At 40.3% G+C, this 22,433-nt stretch overlaps 1 protein-coding gene across 2 annotated transcripts in view; it reads left to right on the top strand.

Annotated features, from left to right (window-relative positions):
* The window catches only part of vap (RAS p21 protein activator vap), a 723,705-nt gene that overhangs the window by 514,751 nt on the left and 186,521 nt on the right, over positions 1-22,433 (top strand). For both annotated transcript variants that reach the window (XR_016546661.1, XM_090368525.1), the window contains exon 21: positions 17,178-17,266. Coding sequence is in view for 1 of the 2 variants with exons in the window: in XM_090368525.1 (XP_090224651.1) it covers positions 17,178-17,266 (89 nt within the window). In the remaining variant the exon portion in view is untranslated. The remainder of the gene's footprint in view (positions 1-17,177; positions 17,267-22,433) is intronic.

The following is a 22,433-nucleotide window of genomic DNA, read 5'->3' as shown; positions in this document are numbered from 1 at the left end:
GGTCTATTATTTCTGTGGCTGGAAAGGGTCTTGGGTATCCCATGGTGATATGGCTGTCTATCATTTGCAGGAGACATGTTTTTGCTTCTTCTAAGGGAATGTTAGTGAACATGGAGTCCACATCAAATGATATTAGCATATCTGCTTTGTTTATTTCAACACCCTTTATCCTGGGTATTTTTTAATGAGCTTTGATTCTTCAGAACTATCTGGGAGAGGAGTTGTGTCAGCCATTTTGATATCTTCTGTCCTGGTTGATGTCTACCACTAATAATGGCAGGGAATCCTGGTTTGTGCGCTTTAATGTTGGCAAACATGTACGGCACTTCTGAATTGTTAGGGTTCAACTTCCTGTGGAGCTCTTCATCAATAAATTTCTTGTCTAATAAGGTTTGAAGTTTTCTTTTGACTTTTTTTTTCGAGGCTGCTGGTGGGATCTGTTTTTACTGCTTTGTAGGCGCTGGTGTCTTTTAGAAGCTCTTCTGCTTTCTCGATGTAGTTTTCTTTGTCAATAATGACCATTTTGTTCCTTTATCAATAATGACTGTTGTGTTCCTTTGTCTGCTTTAGATATATGCATATTCTTGTCTTCTTTCAGGTTTTACAGTGCTTTCCTTTCTTTGTGGATAGCTTGTTGTTCTTGTTGTAGATCCTCTTGTAGTTTGAGCTGTACATTGACTGCATGGCTGTGATGTTGATCGTATCTTTGGCTAGATTATCCTGAACGTACTTTAAACTATTGTACAGGTGGGCTAGAAAATCTAATGTGGGGATATGGTTGGGTGTCGGTTTAAAGTACGAATGCAGAAATTCAGGGGAGTTTTTGAGCTAAAGTTGATGATATGGTCGTGAATTTTAGAGGTATTTTGAGGATGATCTACTTCACATACCAGCTTATCTTTAGAGGTATTATTAGAGTGGTCTACTTCGTGTATCGGTTTATCTTTCGGAGAAGGGTAATTTGAATTCAATGGTAAATTTTGATTTATAAGTCTAGAGATTTTTTCTTAAAGATGTTTGGATAGGTCTGTGTGTGTTTTAGTGGAACAAATAAGAGTAGGAGACCGGCGGAATTACTTAACAAGTACAGGTCACTGATGAAAAAAAGCCGTGAATTAGGGTTGAATTTGAAAGTGTCTGCAATTCTGCCCAGACACGATAGGAGGGAGTATATGATGAGAGCCCTGTCAATCAATTCGGCCCTGGAAAGATTGTGCAGGGCTCAAGGGGTAGAATTAAGAATTTATTATAGTTACACACAGAGCGTACAAATAAAGAAGAAATATATTAGCTTTCGGCTATATGGTAGCCTTCATCAGAATTAAAAATACATGAATGGCAGTTGGAATGAAGATGTGCACTGCCAGGTGCGTGAGACGCGAGGTTTAATTGTTTGTTGACGTCTGTGGCTGTGACGCATGATGACGTGGCCAGCGCTTGTCCAATGACAGAACTACTGACTCTGTGATCGGGTTGACTTGGCAACCACTGTTCCTGTTCAAGGATTTATCCGAAGATTTTATATTTAACGATTCCAACCAGGTACGTTTTAGGTAATGGTGGGATCTGTCTACCACCACGACATCGCGGTGTGGGTCGATGTCGTGGTGGGTTGTCCAGACATGTTCGGCGATAGCTGAGTGTTCTATATCCGCTAAACGGATCGCTCTTTTGTGCTCCGAGAGACGTTTCTCGAGTCGACGTCCAGTCTCTCCAAAGTAGCAGCTAGTGCAGTCACGGCAAGAGATGCGGTAGACCAAACCGCTCTGCAGAAGGGTGGGGACAGGTGTTTTCACGTTGGAAATGAAAGAACGCAGTTTCTTGCCTGGGAGTTGGATGCACTTTATTCCGTGCGTTCTCAGGATTCTACCAATCTGTTGTGACAGGTTGGGGTAGTATGGGATGAATGCCCTCGTGGATGGCTCGTCACTGTTGGTGTTGTAGCTGGTCGTCACGATGTCACGTGTCTGTAGATCACACCTGTCGAGGACGTCAATGGGGTAGCCACACCTCGTAAGGTCTACTTTGACCCTAGTGACCTCTTTGCGTCTTTCATCAGCGGAGCTGGAGTGTGTCCAGGCGCGAGTAAGCAAGGTTCGGGCAGTGGAGAGGAGGTGGCCTCGCGCGTGTGCTGACCGGAAGTTGGTGAACTGGCCAGCACACATGGGCTTACGATAAACTGTAGTCCTCAGGTATGTGCCTTCACGTCGGACAAGTGTGTCTAAATATGGTAAGGAGTTGTTCGACTCCAGCTCAATCGTGAATTTTATGAAGGGCGATAGTGAGTTGAGGTATGATAGAAGTCGCTGACCTGAGTCTCTAGGGATGACCACGAACACATCGTCAACATAGCGACACCAAAAGGCGATGTGATCTGGTGCGTGTGCAAACGCACGTCCCTCTAACTCCTCCATCACGATGTTTGCTGTGACCGAGCTGACAGGGGAACCCATGGCCGTGCCATGTATCTGCTGGTAGACTGAGTCATTAAATATGATCGCACCCCCTGTTAAGCACAGTCCGATCACAGAGTCAGTAGTTCTGTCATTGGACAAGCGCTGGCCACGTCATCATGCGTCACAGCCACAGACGTCAACAAACAATTAAACCTCGCGTCTCACGCACCTGGCAGTGCACATCTTCATTCCAACTGCCATTCATGTATTTTTAATTCTGATGAAGGCTACCATATAGCCGAAAGCTAATATATTTCTTCTTTATTTGTACGCTCTGTGTGTAACTATAATAAATTCTTAATGAATCCAGAGCGCGTAGGCCTGTTTCGTTAAGGGGTAGAATTATTTTCAGCCTGGTCTGTACTTGTTAACAGGAGAGACTGCTTCTACAGGAATGGGATACACTTAAATAGAAAGGGTGCAAGAATGTTTGCTGATGCTATCGAGGCAGTGTTAGGTGGATCGGAAAACTGCTAGATTGGGGGGGGATACAAGGACTAATAGATTAACAGTAGCCACTGGCAGAGGTGAAAGTGATTCTTGCACTGCTTCTATTGGAATGAGCAGCAGCCTGGAAAATAAGATGCAGGATATTACAGAGACTGCTGGGAATCATGGAGGTACAAGTAAACACATGGGTTGTGTTAGGGTGGCTAAGAGGAAGAGCAGGTGCATGTATACTTGCGTGTACACCAATGCTAGGAGTTTAGTAAATAAATTTGATGAATTTGAGTTATTGCTCAAAACATCAAAGGCAGATATTGTTGGGATTTCAGAGACATGGTGTCACACAGATATAAGGAATGCAGAACTGGAATTTGGGGAGTACAATGTCTACAGAAAGGATAGACAGGATAGGAAGGGAGGAGGGGTTATGCTATTAGTTAAGAAACACATAAAATGCAAGGAATTGAAGCCAGTCGACATCGCTGGACAGTGCAGTGTCGAGTCAGTTTGGTGTGACATAAGCATTGGGAGATCAAAATTGAGAGTAGGAGTGTGCTATAGGCCTAATGACTCTGATGAGTATAATAAGAAACTGTACAGGGAAATAGAGTGGGCCAGTAAATCAGAGAGTCTTATAATGGGGGATTTTAATTTCCCAGATATTGACTGGAATTTGGGAGCTGGTCACTCACACACTAGCAAGGCTTTTGTGGATTTATTGGATGATTGTTTTCTACATCAGCATGTTCGGAAGGCAACTAGAGGGAGTAATACTCTTGATTTGATTATCAGTAGTGATTCTTCATGCATTAAGAATCTGCAGATAAATGAACCACTAGGTGGCAGTGATCACAATGTTCTGAAGTGGGAGTTACTCAAAGAAGTAACTACCATTAGGGGTAAAGGGAAGGGGTATTGCTTTCGTAAAGGTGACTACGATGGACTGAGACAGTATTTAAATTCTGTACAGTGGGATCAACTGATGATGTTACCAACAGCAAATTCAAAATGGGAAGCATTCAAAGAACTTATCTTGCAAGCTACTAGGCTTTACATACCAACTAAGAAATATTGTTCAAGGTTTAGGCCTAAATGGATGTCAGATGAACTAATGAGGCATATGGCAGAGAAGAAAAATGCATGGGATTCATACAAATTAACACGTGACACAGAAGCCTATGATAGATACAAGTTGATCCGTAACCAAGTGACAAAGGAGGTTAGGCAGGTGAAGGCAGATTACCAGAGATCCTTGGCAAGGGATGCAAAGAAAAACAGCAAAGACTTCTTTACTTATGTAAACTCTAGAAGGAAGGGGATGAATCAGATTGGTCCACTTGATATCGATGGGTCAACTGTTGGTGACCCTGCTCAGGTAGCTAACAAACTAAATGAATATTTTGCATCGACATTCACACATGAGGAGTTATTCAGCGAGGGGAATGCCAGAGGTGTATTCAACTCTAGCAGTAAGCTAGAGAATCTTGTAATAACTGAGAGTAAAGTGGAGGAGAAATTGTTGAAGATGAACACAAGAAAGGCACCTGGGCTGGATGGGATCTATCCAGTTATATTAAAGGAGGCAGCAAAGGAAGTAAGCAAACCCTTAGCCATAATTATGAGAGCTTCCTTGGACTCAGGGGAGGTACCCATGGACTGGAGATGTGCAAATGTGACCCCAATTCACAAGGGAGGATCAAAGGCTGACACAAGTAATTATAGACCTGTGAGTTTAACTTCTGTTCCCGGAAAATTAATGGAGGCACTGGTTAAAGAAGCACTGCAGGATCATCTAGACAAGACTTCAGTTATAGCTCGGACACAGCATGGTTTTGTTAAGGGGAAGTCTTGCCTGACCAATTTGATTGGATACTATGATGCAGTCACAAAAGAACTGGATGCAGGGAATAATTTTGATATTATATACTTGGATCTTAGAAAGGCTTTTGATACTGTTGCACATGGAAGACTGCTGCACAAATTGGAGCAGTGTGGCATTGGAGGCAAATTGCTGCTATGGATAAAGGGGTGGTTGAGGGGGAGAAGACAGAGAGTGGTAACTCTCTGTCTTCTCCCAATCAATGGACACTGCTCATCGTGGACTAATGTTATTAGTGGAGTCCCTCAGGGTTCAGTATTGGGTCCTTTATTGTTCTCTGTATTTATAAATGATATTGATGATGGTATATCAAGCTTAATGTCCAAGTTTGCAGACGATACGAAGGATGGCAGGGTTGTCAAGGACACTACTGACACTATGCTGCTGCAACAGGATCTGGAAAGGTTGAGCAGATGGGCTGAGAGGTGGCAAATGAAGTTTAACATTGACAAATGTAAAGTACTACATATGGGAAACAGCAACGCCAGAGCTACATATGAACTCTGTGGTACTACATTGACAGTGGTAGAGAATGAAAGGGACCTGGGGGTGGTTGTGCAGGCAGATATGAAGTTCTCTGAGCAGTGCAGATGGGCTGCAAGAGTAGCTCATGGTGTATTGTCAATGATATATAGGAATTTTTCTAGCAGGGATAAGGAGGTGATTATTCCCTTGTATAAGGCAATGGTCAGGCCACACCTAGAGTACTGTATACAGGCCTGGAGGCCTCATTTCAAGAAGGATGTAGAGCTGCTGGAACGAGTACAGAGAAGAGCAACAAGATTAGTGAATGGAACAAAGGGGTGCTCTTACGAAGAAAGGCTTAAGTTTTGCGAATTACAGTGTCTGGAGACTAGGCACTAGCGAGGAGATCTGATAGAGGTGTGCTCAATGCTGATGGGATTCTTCCTCTTGCTCAGAATAATCACCTGAGAGGGCATAAGTTCAAATTGAGGAAAGACAGATGTAGGATAGATGTGCGGAAATTTGCCTTTATCCAGCGGGTGGTTGGTAGGTGGAACAGACTTCCATCCCTTGTCGTGGAAGTTGATAGCCTAAATAAGTTTAAGGCTCAGCTGGACAGGTATTTTGAACGAACAGAGGGGTGAAGTGGAAGTGGTTATTTTTTATTTTTTTTTTTTTACTTTATTTTTTTTTGTTTGATGCTGCATAAGCTTGCTTTCTTGCATCAAATGCCTCTACTAATGCTAATGTTAAATGGATATTAATCGCACCATGTTTGAGAATTCATTTTCATTCAAGTTTTTCATTAGTCCCTCAAGGTTTTTATTGTAAGTATCTGTAACTTTCGATGTGTCAAATCTAATTTGTCTAATTGCCCTTAATTGTAATAGTTTTAAATGCTTAAATCTTAATAATTCTCTCCCAAAACTTTAATGAGATCTTTTATGTTAAGACTGGCTGGAGTGATATTTACGTTACACTTATATTTTCTAATTCGCAGATAAGTATATAAATATATATTAAAAACTCCACATGGTAAAAGAGTGGTTAATTATACATATTAATAACTCTTAATGGATAACAACCACGTAACGTCCTTCCCCAACTATATTAAAAATTTTCTTCTTATTATTTTTTTTTTTCTTGGCTGATGCAGCATAAGCCATAGGCTTGCTTGCACCATGCGGCCATTTCTAATACTAATACTAGAGACGGAAGAGATTTTGTAAGAGATGGGCCATTAATTAACATAACTTCCCTCTTTTGAATTGAGTCTAGAAGCCTGAGAGAGAGAGAGAGAGAGAGAGAGAGAGGTTATGGGGAACTGCCACAGATGTGGGAACAACATTTCATGCTAAGGAGAATTTCATGCTTTGAACAACATGTACAAAGCAAATAGCTGTTTAGAAGAAAAGTAACACCAGGAGTGTAAGAAAAAACCCAGTTTTTTAGATGCAGAGGAAGCAATATTTGTATCACTTATTCCAAGAGAGAGAGATTAGAAGTTAGGTTAATCCTCAATAGAGATATGTAACCTTGTCTAGAAATCTGAGTATCTTCAAAGATAAGCACGAATAACATCATTCATTCAACAGTGATCATCATTGCCCTAGGGTCAACGATGAGCAATGTTGATGAATTATTAACAATGGATTAAAAATATATTTTTATTGAATTATAGTTTAGATTAAAATTATTTATGTAACCTCTAAATTTATTACTTTTAATATTACACCAAACTATATTTTTGATATTCAACTTCAAAACTTATTTTGCCTTAGCACATACACCGATGAGCCAAAACATTATGACCACCTTCCTAATATGATGTTGGTTCTCCACGTGCAGCCAAAACAGCTTGTACCCGGCAAGGCATGGACACTACAAGATTTCTAAATGTGTCTTGTGGTATCTGTTACCAACATGTAACCAGTAGATCCTTTAACTCCTGTAAGGTCCGTGGTTGAGATGCCGCATATTGGAGTTGCTGTTCCAACACAAACCACAGTTGCTTGATGAGATTCATGTCTGGGGAATTTGGAGGCCAGGGCAATACCTGGAAGTCTTCCTCATGTTCCGCAAACCAGTCTCAAACAATTCAGGCAGTGTGGCATGGTGCATTATGCTGCTGAAAGACGGCACCGCCAAAGGGGAAGACCATTTCCATGAAACACCTGGTCAGCAATGATGTTTAGGTAGGTGGTAGCCGTCAGAGTGCCCGGCTATCTGCCGGGCACTCTGATCAGCAGAGCATCACCCAAAGCACAACACCACCAGCACCAGCTTGTTTTCGTCCCACGGTGCATCCAGGCGTTATCACTTCCTCAGGTAAACAACACACGCCTACCCAGCCATCCACATGGTGCAAGAGGAAATGTGATTTATCGAACCAGATGACCTTCTTCCAATCACTTAAGGTCCAGTTTTGATGCTTGCGTGCCCATTGTAGGTGCTGTTGCCGGTGAACCGTGGTTAGCATGGGCAATCGGAGCAGCCTGCAGCTACGCAGCACCATTTTCAGCAGGGTTCGATGTACTGTGTGTCAAGAAGATATTGACACATTACTTCCGTCACCAGCATTTCAATTACTGGCAAGTTGCGCCACAGTTGCCACGTACCATCTGGGAGAGCCTTCGCTCACCTCGAGCATCAATGAGCTGTGGTCATCTAACACCTTGTGGGCCCACTGTGGGCCCTTCAGTGTAATTCTTATCCCAGTCATCCTGTATTTAAAAAAATTATAAAACAGTCAGTACAGCTCTGCACATGAAATCCACTCAATTTTTTCTTGGATCCCAGGTATTCTTTAATCCCAGAAATGAACAGGCTGATACCACTGGCAAAATTTCCTCTTCCCCAGTCTCACCTTCCTTATGTTGATTATAAATCCATTATACAACAAACCTGTAAAAAGAAATAGTTACTTATCTGTAAAAAGCAAAGAGAACAATAAACTACTTCAAATCAAAACCAAGAATGAATAGAAAAGAAGTCATACTCATCTAACAGAGTTACTTGCTCACAAAAGATGTCCCTCTGCACTGCAATAATTTACTGTCAGTCCCTACTAACAGTAAAACATATCATCTTCGAGTGTCCATAAAGGAGCAGCTGATAGTATTCTCTTCTTGTTGTGATCAGCTTACATTACAATATGCACTAGGAGATCAAGAAGATATTGGTGATCTTTTCGTTTTTCTAAAACTGATCGGTAAATATTACCTTATTTGGACCACATTTCAAATACTATAAAAATTTTCCAGCTAAGACCATAATAAGTGCATAATGTCCTTATCTGCTGATGCACCAACAAATCAAACAACCAACAACTACAACTACCACCTTGTGGTTCTTTTATCTGTAAAATATAGGAACTACTAGTATCTTAATATATGAAGAGTCACTGCTGATAATCAGATCAAAGGTATTGCTTTCTCCCATTGCTTCTATAACATGTTGGTGCAGAACACGGTGATCCAAAAAAAGTCCTGCTTCTTTGTGAGTGACCAACCTACAAGTTCCAGCTAATATTCCAGAAGTTAAAATCCCATTATTAGTACATTCCGATTTAGTGCCCCTTCTATTACTACACTGACAGTGGTAGAGAATGAAAAGGACCTGGGGGTAATTGTGCAGGCAGATATGAAGTTCTCTGAGCAGTGCAGACGGGCTGCAAGAGTAGCTCAGGGTGTCTTGTCAATGATATACAGGAATTTTTCTAGCAGGGATAAGGAGGTGATTATTCCCTTGTATAAGGCAATGGTCAGGCCACACCTTGAGTACTGTATACAGGTCTGGAAGCCTCATTTCAAGAAGGATGTAGAGCTGTTGGAACGAGTACAGAGAAGGGCAACAAGATTAGTGAATGGAACAAAGGGTTGCTCTTACGAAGAAAGGCTTAAGTTTTGCAAATTACAGTGTCTGAGACTAGGCACCAGCGAGGTGATCTGATAGAGGTGTATAAAGCCTTGAATGGTTTGAGCATGCTCAATGCTGATGGGATTCTTCCTCTTGCTCAGAATAATCACCTGAGAGGGCATAAATTCAAACTGAGGAAAGACGGTTGTAGGATAGATGTGTGGAAGTTTGCCTTTAGCCAGTGGGTAGTTGGTTGGTGGAACAGATTTCCATCCCTCGTTGTGGAAGTTGATAGCCTAAATAAATTTAAGTCTCAGCTGGACAGGTATTTCGAACGAACGGAGGGGTGAAGTGGAAGTGTTTTTTTTTTTTTTGTTTTTTTTTTCTGGCTGATGCTGCATAAGCTTGCATCATATGCTTCTACTAATGATAATGCTATTTGTCTTTAGTAGGTTGCTGTACTCATGACAGGCCTCCTACTCTCATGTTTTTTTTTCCAGTGCTTATGTTTTGTTTTCCAATTGCTTATGTCTTATATAATGACTTAAGCACTGGACACCAACTGAACATTGTGCTGGTCACCTCCATCATCTGGGTGCATTGCTTTAGATTCTATGTGCTTCTGAATTAAGAACATAACTCCACACCCTTTCATCCAGTCTCTCATTTCTGTACACATGTACTCCTCATAATCAATTTTTCTATTCCTTATGTCTGAGTGGCACCATGTCTCCAGCTTCTTTGATTACTGACTGCATTATTTCCCCTGAACAGAAGTTAAACTGAACAGAAGAAAAAAAAGACGTTGGCACTAATAATATTAAGAGTAGGAGACCGGCAGAATTACTTAACAAGTACAGGTCACTGCTGAACAAAAGCTGAGAATTAGGGTTGAATTTGAAAGTGTCTGCAATTCTGCCCAGACACGAGAGGAGGGAGTATATGATAAGAGCCTTGTCGATCAATTCGGCCCTGGAAAGATTGTGCAAGGCTCAAGGGGTAGAATTTTTTTCAGCCTGGACTGTACTTGTTAACAGGAGAGATTGCTTCTACAGGGATGGGATACACTTAAATAGAAAGGGTGCAAGAATATTTGCTGATGCTATCGAGGCAGTGTTAGGTGGGTCGGAAAACTGCTAGCTTGGGGGGAGACAAAGACCAATAGATTGACAGTAGCCACTGGCAGAGGTGAAAGAGATTCTTGCACTGCTTCTATTAGAATGAGCAGAAGCCTGAAAAACAAGATGCATGGTATTTCAGAGACTGCTGGGAGCCATTGTGGTACAAGTAAACACATGGGTTGTGTTAGGGTAGCTAAGAATAGAAACAGGTGCTGGTATACTTGCGTGTACACCAATGCTAGGAGTTTAGTAAATAAATTTGATGAATTTGAAGTATTGCTCAAAACATCAAAGGCAGATATTGTTGGGATATCAGAGACGTTGTGTCACACAGATATAAGGGATGCAGAACTGCAATTTGGGGAGTACAACGTCTACAGAAAGGATAGACAGGATAGGAAGGGGGGAGGGGATATGCTATTAGTTAAGAAACACATAAAAACCAAGGAAGTGAAAACGACATCGCTGGACAGTGCAGTGTCGAGTCAGTTTGGTGTGACATAAGCATTGGGAGATCAAATTTGAGAGTAGGAGTGTGCTATAGGCCTAATGACTCTGATGAGTATAATAAGGAACTGTACAGGGAAATAGAGTGGGCCAGTAAATCAGAGAGTCTTATAATGGGAGATTTTAATTTCCCAGATATTGACTGGAATTTGGGGGCTGGTTACTCACGCACTAGCAGGGCTTTTGTGGATTTATTGGATGATTGTTTTCTACATCAGCATGTTCGGGAGGCAACTAGAGGGAGTAATACTCTTGATTTGATTATCAGCAGTGATTCTTCATGCATTAAGAATCTGCAGATAAATGAACCACTAGGTGGCAGTGATCACAGTGTGCTGAAGTGGGAGTTACTCAAAGAGGTAACTACCATTAGGGGTAAAGGGAAGGGTTATTGCTTCCGTAAAGGCGACTACGATGGACTGAGACAGTATTTAAATTCTATACAGTGGGACCAACTGATGATGTTACCAACAGCAAATTCAAAATGGGAAGCATTCAAAGAACTTATCTTGGAAGCTACTAGGCTTTACATACCAACTAAGAAATATTGTTCAGGGTTTAGGCCAAAATGGATGTCAGATGAACTAATGAGGCATATGGCAGAGAAGAAAAATGCATGGGATACTTACAAATTAACACATGACACAGAAGCCTATGATAGATACAAGTTCATATGCAACCAAGTTACAAAGATGGTTAGGCAGGCGAAGGCAGATTACGAGAAATCCTTGGCAAGGGATGCAAAGAAAAACAGAAAAGAGTTCTTTACTTATGTAAACTCTAGAAGGAAGGGGATGAATCAGATTGGTCCACTTGATATTGATGGGTCAACTGTTGATGATCCTGCTCAGGTAGCTAACAAACTAAATGAATATTTTGCATCGACATTCACACATGAGGAGTTATTCAGCAAGGGGAATGCCAGAGGTGTATTCAACTCTAGCAGTAAGCTACAGAATCTTGAAATAACTGGGAGTAAAGTGGAGGAGAAACTGTTGAAGATAAACACAAGAAAGGCACCTGGGGTGGATGGGATCTATCCAGTTATATTAATGGAGGCAGCAAAGGAAGTAAGCAAACCTTTAGCCATAATTATGAGAGCTTCCTTGGACTCAGGGGAGGTACCCATAGACTGGAAATGTGCAAATGTGACCCCAATTCACAAAGGAGGATCAAAGGCTGACACAAGTAATTATAGACCTGTGAGCTTAACTTCTGTTCCAGGAAAATTAATGGAGGCACTGGTTAAAGAAGCACTGCAGGATCATTTAGACAAGACTTCAGTTATAGCTCAGACACAGCATGGTTTTTTTGAAGGGGAAGTCTTGCCTGACCAACTTGATTGGATACTATGATGCAGTCACAAAAGAACTGGATGCAGGGAATAACTTTGATATTATATACTTGGATCTTAGAAAGGCTTTTGATACTGTTGCACATGGAAGACTGCTACACAAATTGGAGCAGTGTGACATTGGAGGGAAATTGCTGCTATGGATAAAGGGGTGGTTGAGGGGGAGAAGACAGAGAGTGGTAATCAATGGACACTGCTCATCGTGGACTAATGTTATTAGTGGAGTCCCTCAGGGCTCAGTGTTGGGTCCATTATTGTTTTCTGTATTTATAAATGATATTGATGATGGTATATCAAGCTTAATGTCCAAGTTTGCAGACGATACAAAGGTTGGCAGGGTTGTCAAGGACACTACTGACACTATGCTGCTGCAACAGGATCTGGAAAGGTTGAGCAGATGGGCTGAGAGGTGGCAAATGAAGTTTAACATTGACAAATGTAAAGTACTACACATGGGAAACAGCAACCCCAGAGCAACGTATCAACTCTGTGGTACTACACTGACAGTGGTAGAGAATGAAAGGGACTTGGGGGTGGTTGTGCAGGCAGATATGAAGTTCTCTGAGCAGTGCAGACGGGCGGCAAGAGTAGCTCATGGAGTATTGTCAATGATATACAGGAATTTTTCCAGCAGGGATAAGGAGGTGATTATTCCATTGTATAAGGCAATGGTCAGGCCACACCTAGAGTATTGTATACAGGTCTGGAGGCCTCATTTCAAGAAGGATGTAGAGCTGCTGGAACGAGTACAGAGAAGGGCAACAAGATTAGTGAATGGGACAAAGGGGTGCTCTTACGAAGAAAGGCTTAAGTTTTGCAAATTACAGTGTCTGGAGACTAGGCACCAGCGAGGTGATCTGATAGAGGTGTATAAAGTCTTGAATTGTTTAAGCATGCTCAATGCTGATGGGATTCTTCCTCTAGCTCAGAAAAATCACCTGAGAGGGCATAAATTCAAATTGAGGAAAGACAGATGTAGGATAGACGTGCGGAAGTTTGCCTTTAGCCAGCGGGTGGTTGGTTGGTGGAACAGACTTCCATCCTTTGTGGTGGAGGTTGATAGCCTAAATAAGTTTAAGGCTCAGCTGGACAGGTATTTTGAACGAACGGAGGGGTGAAGTGGAAGTGGGTTTTTTTTTTTTTTTTTTTTTTTTTGGCTGATGCTGCATAAGCTTGCTTTCTTGCATCAAATGCCTCTACTAATGCTAATGCTAATGCTAAACTTACAGAACCATAAGAACCTACTTCTCTCTTTGATCCCCCATTCAGAATACAAAGTAGTATTACTATTAGTAGTGGCAAATGATGCAAGATAAAAAAAAAAAAAAAAAAAAAATCCATTTCACTATCAATCCCTTCCAGTAGATTGTCTGGTTCTTCCTGAATTTATTCAAACTATGCATTTCCACAACAACAGATGGAAGTGTGTTTCAGCAATCAACGCCCCATTGGCTGAAGGCATTATTTTTTTACATCTATTCTGCAATTGCCCTTCCTCAGTTTGAATTTATGCACCCTCATGTGCATAATCTAAGCAAGAGGAAGAATCCCATTAGCACTGAATATTCTCAAACCATTCAAAACCTTAAACACCACAATCAGATCAACTCACGGGTGCCTAGTCTTCAGAAAATTTGCAAACCTGAAGCCTTTTTTGATAAGAGCACTCCTGTGTTCTGTGTTCCCCTGACTAATCTCTTTGCCCTTCTCTGTACCTGTTCAAGCAATTCTACATCCTTCCTAAAGTGAGGCCTCCAGTATTCAAGATATGCCATGACCATTGCCTTAGTCAATGGAATAATTACTTCCTTATCCCTGCTACCAAAATTCCTCTATATAATTGATGAAACTATGACTATGGGCCTGTCATTGTAACCTGTCTGCAATGCACAGTTAACCCAGATCCTTTTCATTTTCCACTTTCCTGAGTGTTGTACAACACATTTGGTACACTACTCTGGGATTACTGCTACCCACATTCAGTACCTTGCATTTGTCAATGTTAAACTTCAGTTTTCACTTCTCAGCCCATCTACCTAATTTAACTAGATTTTTTTTCATATATATTTATTATTTGTATGTCATATGTCATTTGCATTTAATTATGAAAATAAAATTCTTTTGGTATTATCAGATTTACTGACAAGGAGAAAATTTGGCATGTTCCTCCTCATTCCTAAATCAGTGGGTGATTATAAATATAGACCACTAGTAATAGTAATCGTGACATGTGATGCAAGAAAGCAAGCTTATGAGCTTATGTAGCATCAGCCAAAAAAAAAAAAAAAAAAAATTCACACAACCATTCCCTCTAAATGTTTGTCCAGTTCCTCCTTAAATTTATTTAACCTATCAACTTCCACAACGACAAATGGAAGTTTGTTCCAGCAATTAACCACTCACTGGCTAAAGGTAAATTTCCACACATCTATTCTACAGCTGTCTTTCCTCAATTTGAATTTATGCCCCTTTAGGTTCATAATCTGAACAAGTGGAAGAATCCCATCAGAATTCATTGTGCTCAACCCATTCAAGGCCTTGTACACCTCAATAGATCACCTCGCAGGTGCCTTGTCTCCAGCCACTGCAATTTGCAGAACTTAAGCCTCTCTTGGTAAGAGGATCCCTTCATTCCCCTCACCAATCTTGTTGCCCTTCTCGTACATTCTCAAGCAAAACTACATCCTTCCTAAAATGAGGCCTCCAGACCTGTACACAGTACTCAAGGTGTGACCTGAGCATTGCCTTATGCAGAGGGACAATGACCTCCTTTTCCCAGCTAACAAAATTCTTGTTTATCATTGACAAAACCTCATGGCCTGCTCTGGCCTATCTGCATTGCTCAAAAAATTCATATCTGACTGCACAATTACTCCCGGATCTTTTTCATTTTCTACCACCCCTAAGTGTAGTATCACACAGTTTCTCTGGGGTTACTTCTACCCATATGCAGTAGTTTGCATTTGTCAGTGTTAAACTTCAGTTGCCACTTCTCATCCCATCTTCCCAAATTTTCTAGATCCTGTTGCAGTAGCACACTGCCATTACTGTCATTAACAACCCTGCCAACCTTTGTATCATCTGCGAACTTTGACACTAAGCCTGATATACCTTCATCGATATCATTGAAAAATATATAAAAAACAACGGAGGACCCAACACCGAACCCTGTGGGACTCTACTAATAACATTAGTCCACGAAGAGCAGCACCCATTGATTACCACCCCTGTCTTCTTCCACTCAACCATCTTTTTATCCATTGTTGCAACTTACCCTTAATACCATTCTGCTCCAATTTGTACAGTAGTCTTCCATGCGCAACAGTGTTAAAAGCTTTCCGGAAATCCAAGTATATATTAAAATTATTTTTTGCATCCAGTTCCTTTGTAACCACATCATAATATCCTATCAAATTTGTCAGACAAGACTTTCCCTTAACAAACCCACGCTGTGTCTGAATTATTGCTGCAGTCTTGTCTACAAATTGTTTTGGTATTATCAAATGTATATATATTCATATATATTTATTATTTGGGATGTCACATGTGATTTGCATTTAATTATTAAAATAAAATTCTTTTGGAATTATCAGATTTACTTACAAGGAGAAAATTTTACATGTTCCTCCTCATTCCTAAATCAGTGGGTGATTATAAAGATAGAACATTGCCAAAGTTAATCTTATAACCTTAGGCAATGAAATGAGAAGCTATATTTAAATACTTTGGTCAGTGATGAGTTGTTTAAAAGCTATTTGACTGCACCAGCAAGTGTCAGCAAAACATACGAACCTCCCTCCCAAGGCAAAAAGTGATGGTGTACATAATACAACATTCTATTGAACTAAAGGATAGTTCAATAGAAATAAATTCCATTTAAGGTCAGCATCTGTGTGGCTAAAAATGCTCCTGAATGTATTTAATCCCATGCCTTCACTCATGTAGCTTTTTTTTTTATGCTTAAAGGCTTTGCTTCACTGTAAGTAAAAGTCAGGAAGATGTGAAACCGTGTAGGTTTTATGGCAATGAAATGGTACTGCTTGCTAGTTATAATTTTCATTTCCATCCTTGTTGAATAATATTGCATATCTTACGCATTTTAATTGAAAGTTATTGTTTTTGAAGAGTGATTTGTTCTATCCCCCCCGCCTCCGAAAAGAGTAGTTACTGAAACTATGAACAAGTGAAGGCTATCACATAAAAACTAACACTTACGTTACGAAATTAAAAACAAAAGACAGCTAGTGCCTTTATGATTATAAGATTTTCATGTTTAGAGCAGAGAATACCTGACCAGAAAAAAAAAAAAAAAAATTCAGCGAGAATATTCAAAAATATATATGCTTATTGATATTTTAATTTGATCAATTTTCTTATTCTCAATTCGGATGAGATAGAATTTCACACTAATCCTGGCCAGTTGCAATAGTGCTTCTCATCAGGTATGCTTCAGTGGCAATAAGAGTTTTCAAATTATGGAAACTTCAGTATTCTTTAATGAAAACTAGCTTTGACCATTATTATTATTATTATTATTATTATTATTAGCTATATGGTGCAAGGAAGCCTGAGGCTTATGCTGCACCAGCCAAAAAAAAATTCCAAAGTTACCCTGAGAGAGAGAGAGAGAGAGAGAGAGAGAGAGAGAGAGAGAGAGAGAGAGAGAGAGAGAGAAGGGAATCACCAAGAAAGAGAAGAATGATGATATCCAGTTCAGAACCCTGGGTGTGTGCCAAGCCCATACTCACCAGATGTGAGCCCCTGGGGTTGCATATTGACTAAGTGCGGCACCGTGTGAAAAAAAATTGAGAAGCACTGAATAAAAACATAATAAATAGTACAAGATGATATTTTTAATAGAATGTGCTAATAAAATGTTAGAATGTACTGCCTATAGTTAATTAATTAGTATATAATTAATTTATTCTACTGTAGAATATTCCTTAATTAAATTTATATTAAACAATATTCTTTAATTCTAATATTTATAGAATATTAGTTCTAAATTATAGAACAATGTAATATTTGCAGAAATTTATCTAAATTAAACTTGTTTATTTATTTGATTTTTTTCCCTCATTTTCACATAGATACCCCATCAGAAATTGCTGCTCGTAGTCTCATATTAGTTGCCAAGTGTCTTCAAAATTTAGCCAATCTTGTGGAATTTGGAGCTAAGGTATAAACATTACATTGCATGCACACACATACAGTGAGTCAGTATTATATACATAATTTCATAATAAAGCTTTAAATGGCCGTATTTTGTAGAATGAATAAGCAACATGGAAAAAAACACAAAATGTTCTTTTTAAAACTAAGATTAATAATTATTCTTTAATAAGTTTTCATTATTCTAGATCAGAGGTTTCCAACCTTTTTTTACCCGCGAACCCCTTTCAACATAATATTTTTAATCCGAAACACTAAGCCTATATTCTCTTGAATCATATAATTTTTCTGAATTTTTAATATAAAATATTTCCAGTACTATGTTTTTATAAGCAACATTGCGTAATAATAAAAATTATTATTGAGTATTATTTATACTTTGTAAAGCAGTGATTATTCACTCCAACTAGATTTCGAACAGGCTAAGAGTAGAAAACTTGCTTCTTGTTCAAATAGTAGCCGAGCATCTTGCCAAACCTATTGGCTGCAATTTTTGCCCATCTCTGTTCCCACTTCTGTCAAAACCAGATGGTTCTGTTGCCACATCAGCCAAAGATAAAACTGCTAGCATCCTATTTTTCTTCCAACTCATATATTGATGATCTTGGTAAATCACCTCAAACCATTCCCAGTACACTCCATTCAACCTCCTTTGGTCTTCCGTCAAAAGGATATCAGAACGATTTTGGATGAATCTTATGATAAGAAAGCTCCAGGTCCTGAGGTATTCTCCATTTGTTCTCAAAACCTACTCCTGTTTTGTGTCGTCTTTTTTCACTTTCTTATTCCAAAGGTGTTTTTCCTTCTTGGAAATTTGCTCATATCTAGCCAGTTCCTAAAAAGGGTTATTTAGTTATTTGTTTTTTTTTTTAGGAGCATTAGCAACTAAGGCCATATTGCTCCGGGATATGCGGTGGTCATTCCCTGACCTTTCCGTATTTGGTGGTGACGGGCTCGAACGCTGGTCTAATCAAGAAGCGTGTGCTACGCACTGCTGCTCCTTCCCACCTGGCTACGGAAGTGCCTAACCTAAAAAGGGTGACAAATCCCTTCCATCCACATATCATTCCATTGCAATTACTTCTACTCTTTCTAAAGTAATGGAGAAATAAATTAACCATCAACTCTTAAATTATCTGGAAATCTTTCATCTGATCAACGATCACCAGTATAAATTCTGTTAGTGTCATTCCACTGGTGATATTCTGGCTTACACTGCCCTACCATTAATATCCGGACACCTCTCCATGGGTGGGGAAACAGATCATATGCATGCAGCACGTCACAGAACCTGCTATAAATATGCACAAGGTATAAGGTATGTTCGTGTCAGACGGCACCTGGGATTTCTCCCATCTCCGCGTGTGTTTCGCTGTATTGAGGACAGTACACTGTCAAGCCAGAGACTTGAAAGTGTGTGGGTCGTGTCTGTGCAGTGTGATATGTTGTGCCCATTGTTTATCCGGCTTATTGGCCACCAGGCCCCTAGTGGGGCCCAACGTTGCCCATACCCTGCCACGTGGAGGCTAGCTGGGTGTATCCAGTATCACAACAATTTGCTCTGGCAGGTCCTGCCACCTAGTTTCCTGGGATTTCAGTGGCTAGGGCCTATTTTAAAAAAATATAATAAAATAAAAAAAAAAGTTTATGCATTTGACATTAATGCTTAATGGGATTGCTGTTAGGAAATCGCTGGTTAGGGTTGAACCCTAAAGAGATGTGTTAAAGGCCAAATAGGTCGGGCAAAATTTTGATGTTATTAAAATTAGACATGTAACGCTAGATAAAAGCTGATAGTGTTAGATATCTTAGAGATTTGCACAAAACCGGTAGAATTTAGACGTTGGTTATAATTTGGCGGCATTGTTAAGGGGTGTACTCGGTCGATTTAGTGAGAGAGGGGGGAGATTGAAGACTGGGGAGGAAACCGATAGAAGAATAGGAACGGATAGAGTAGGCATCCCCAAAGAGGTCAGTGGAGACGAGCCCCACCAGGCGAAATATGGGGGGTAGGCAGGGAGCAGTGGAGACAGAGATCCGTCTCCTCCATTCAAAAACTGGTTCCCTTTAAAACCCCATCCTGGGGATGGGGTTTTAAAGGGAACCAGGTTAGAGTACCCAGTTCGGATCGCCAATGGCATGTTGGCAGCAAAGCCGCAGAATGTCTTCGTCGGTGTCTTGTCCAAGGAGTGTCGAATCCAGTATGAAGGTCCAGCTGCCCATACCGCTCTGGGGGTGGGATATGTTAGCTGGCAGTGGGGAACCTACCAGGTGAAGGGGGGGGGGAGACACACACATTTACTTCATTCGTAATGTGCATTCTCACTCTACTTGCATTCTTTTTTTTTTTTTTTTTTTTACTTTTTTCTTATTTTATAATTTTTTTTTTTTATATATATATTTTTATTTATTATTATTATTTATTATTTTTTTTTTATTTCACTCAACTCATTCATCTTTTTCTCACACACCAGGAGGGGATGCAATGATGGGTAGCGTAAATTTAAATACTAATTAAAACCAGGGTTAGTGTGTACTTAACTTAGCATTTGTGATTTGTGTTCTTTTCTCTCACGCTTGCACTTTTATTCATTCTTCTAGCTCTCATCTCATTTATTTGACTCTTTCTTTCTGCACTGCACTCTCTGGGCACCGCAACTTACTGTTATTCTTCAGTTGTGGTGCAGGCCTAGCTGCAAGGTTTTTTTTTTTTTTTTTTTTTGCAGGCCAGGGGAGAATGCAGTGATAGTGTTTATGTGGTTTGTAAATGTTTGTTGGTACAGTATATATAAAGTAATATAAGTTATTTTTAACTTTGTATTCTTTCGGCCAATTACATTTGTTCTTCTGCTCACTCCCATTCACTTTCTCTGCATGCATTCCCATCCCCCTCCCTTACATTGGTTTGGGGCCCCCAGGTACACATGGCATGGCATGGTAGTCATGGGGAGTTTTGTTATGTCAGGTTTCTGTCAGGGTGCAGAATACTGCTATCCTAACAGTTTTTAAGTCATCATCTGGGCGTGGTGGGAAACTTGGGCAATTTTACTATTGATTATTGTTTAATTGCTGGGGGGCTGAAATTGCTCTGCGCATTTCGAAAACTTTCTGTGTGAAAGATGTAAAAGCTTTATAATTTTGCTCTTCTATGATGAAGAGATGTTCTTCTCCCCTGGGAAGGGGACCAATCTGTGCTATTAGCTCTGTTCTGGGGATGTCATATATTATACATTCATAGAGAATGTGTGCCCAGTCTTCACTTTCGCCACAGGTGCAGTTTGGGTCATCGGTCAGGCCTAAGGAGGTTAGTTTCGCCTTTAGGGAGCCGTGCCCTGTCAATATAAATGTTGTAAAAAGTCCAGGGGTGTACCACTTAGGTGGCTTTGGGCTAACCATTGACACCAGTGGCAGAAACCATTTGGCGACCAGACCTCTGGTTTCCTGCTCCCACTTTGTTTGCCATAGCTCGTGGAGCTTTGTGGCTATTCTTTTTCTTTCATCATTGAAGGTATTGGTTGTATCAAGGGCTATCCCCAGAAATTCTGTGGGTATGCCCTTTTTAAATCTATAATATAAGCCTCTTTTGGCTACTTCCAGGTAAAGTGGGAGAGTTCCGGCCAGCAACTGTAGTGCAGGTGTGCTTACTGTGCGACATGCTCTGGTAATAGTGAGTAGTATTGTCCTTTGTGTCGATTCTAATTTATTCCTATTTCTTACTATGGCCGAGCGGATGAACCACGCACCGGCTCCATAGGTAGGAACATTGCACGGTATATGATTGCCAAGGTCTTTCTTTTGAGTCCCTAGTCTGCTCGACTGATCCTGGCAATCATACCTGCATAATTTCGCACTTTCTTCGCCAAGTAGATCAAATGGGGGTAAAAAGTTAATTTTGAATCAAAGACCACTCCAAGATATTTTAGTTCTGTTACCATTTTTATAGTGATTGTGTTAATTTTGATTTGTGGACGTCTTCTTATGTCCAAATTACCTTTTAGAAGTATTTGTTTTGTTTTTTCAGGCGATATTTTGAGCATGTGCATTTGTGCCCACTCCTGCAGCTGCAAGAGAGCGGCATTTGATCTTTGCTCTACAACCACTCGTGAGTTGCCTTTTACAAGGAAAATCATGTCATTTGCAAAGGCCAGGCTTTCCACGGGGCCCAGATCCAAGGCCAGAAATTCATCCAGAACAATGTTCCAAAAGAAAGGGCCAAGGATTGAGCCCTGCGGGCAGCCTTTATTCACAGGGCGTGTCAATTCCTGGAACCTTGTGCGTACTGAGACACTTCTGTCTGTAAGGTAGCTGTTTATTACCTTATAGCGGTTTTGTGGGGCATTTGCCTGGCGAAGTCTCCTAAGGACACTAGGCCACCACAGTGAGTCAAATGCCCCAGTCAATGGAGTCAGCCAAAGTCAATGGAGATTGCCAGCATATATTTCTCGTGTTTTTAACTGTTGTCAGTAGGTGGTGCATGGCATCCTCTGTAGAATTGCCCTGCTTAAAACCATACTGATTGTTGGAATGCAAGCCTGCTTCTGTGTAATATTGAGCTAATCTGCTGTATATTAATCTTTCGTATATTTTCCCTAGTACAGGGAGTAGGGCTATTGGTCTATATGATTTGGGATCAGTAGGGAGTTTTTCAGGGTTTTTCAGGATTAACCTTAACACAGCTTGTTTCCATATTTTTGGGAATATACCTTCTGTCATACAGTTATTATATAGTGCTATTAATTTATCTGGTGCTATTTCTGCTAATTTTTTGATAATCTCAACCTCTAAGAGGTCAAAACCTGGGCATTTATTGTTTTTGGTTTTAGATAGTGCTATTTCTAAGTCCTGTTCACTATACAAAGGTTTAATATTGGCATTGTCATATTCAGTGTTTTCTTTTATAATGTCGAGCTGGGTGGGGGAATGATTTCCAGTTTCAGTCTGAATGATACTGTCTAGGATGTTATTTACAGAATCCACCCAACACAGGGTTGGGGTTCCATCTGGTTTGACAGTAGTTTCTAAGACATCTCCTCTTGGCAGCTTGTTGGTCACTATTCTGTAGACAACTCCCCAAGGGTTATTGTTTCCAGTAGTTCCCACCAAGTGCTTCCAGCATTCCTTTTTCTTATCTCTTATGAGGGCTGTATACTGATTCCTGAGAGTTTTATAAGAAT

This window comes from Mastigoproctus giganteus, chromosome 2, assembly GCF_048544385.1.
Source record: "Mastigoproctus giganteus isolate SK-2022 chromosome 2, ASM4854438v1, whole genome shotgun sequence".
Classification (NCBI taxonomy): domain Eukaryota; kingdom Metazoa; phylum Arthropoda; class Arachnida; order Uropygi; family Thelyphonidae; genus Mastigoproctus; species Mastigoproctus giganteus.
The sequence above is the reverse complement of the archived record's forward strand: the minus strand, read 5'-3'. Positions and strand labels throughout refer to the sequence as shown.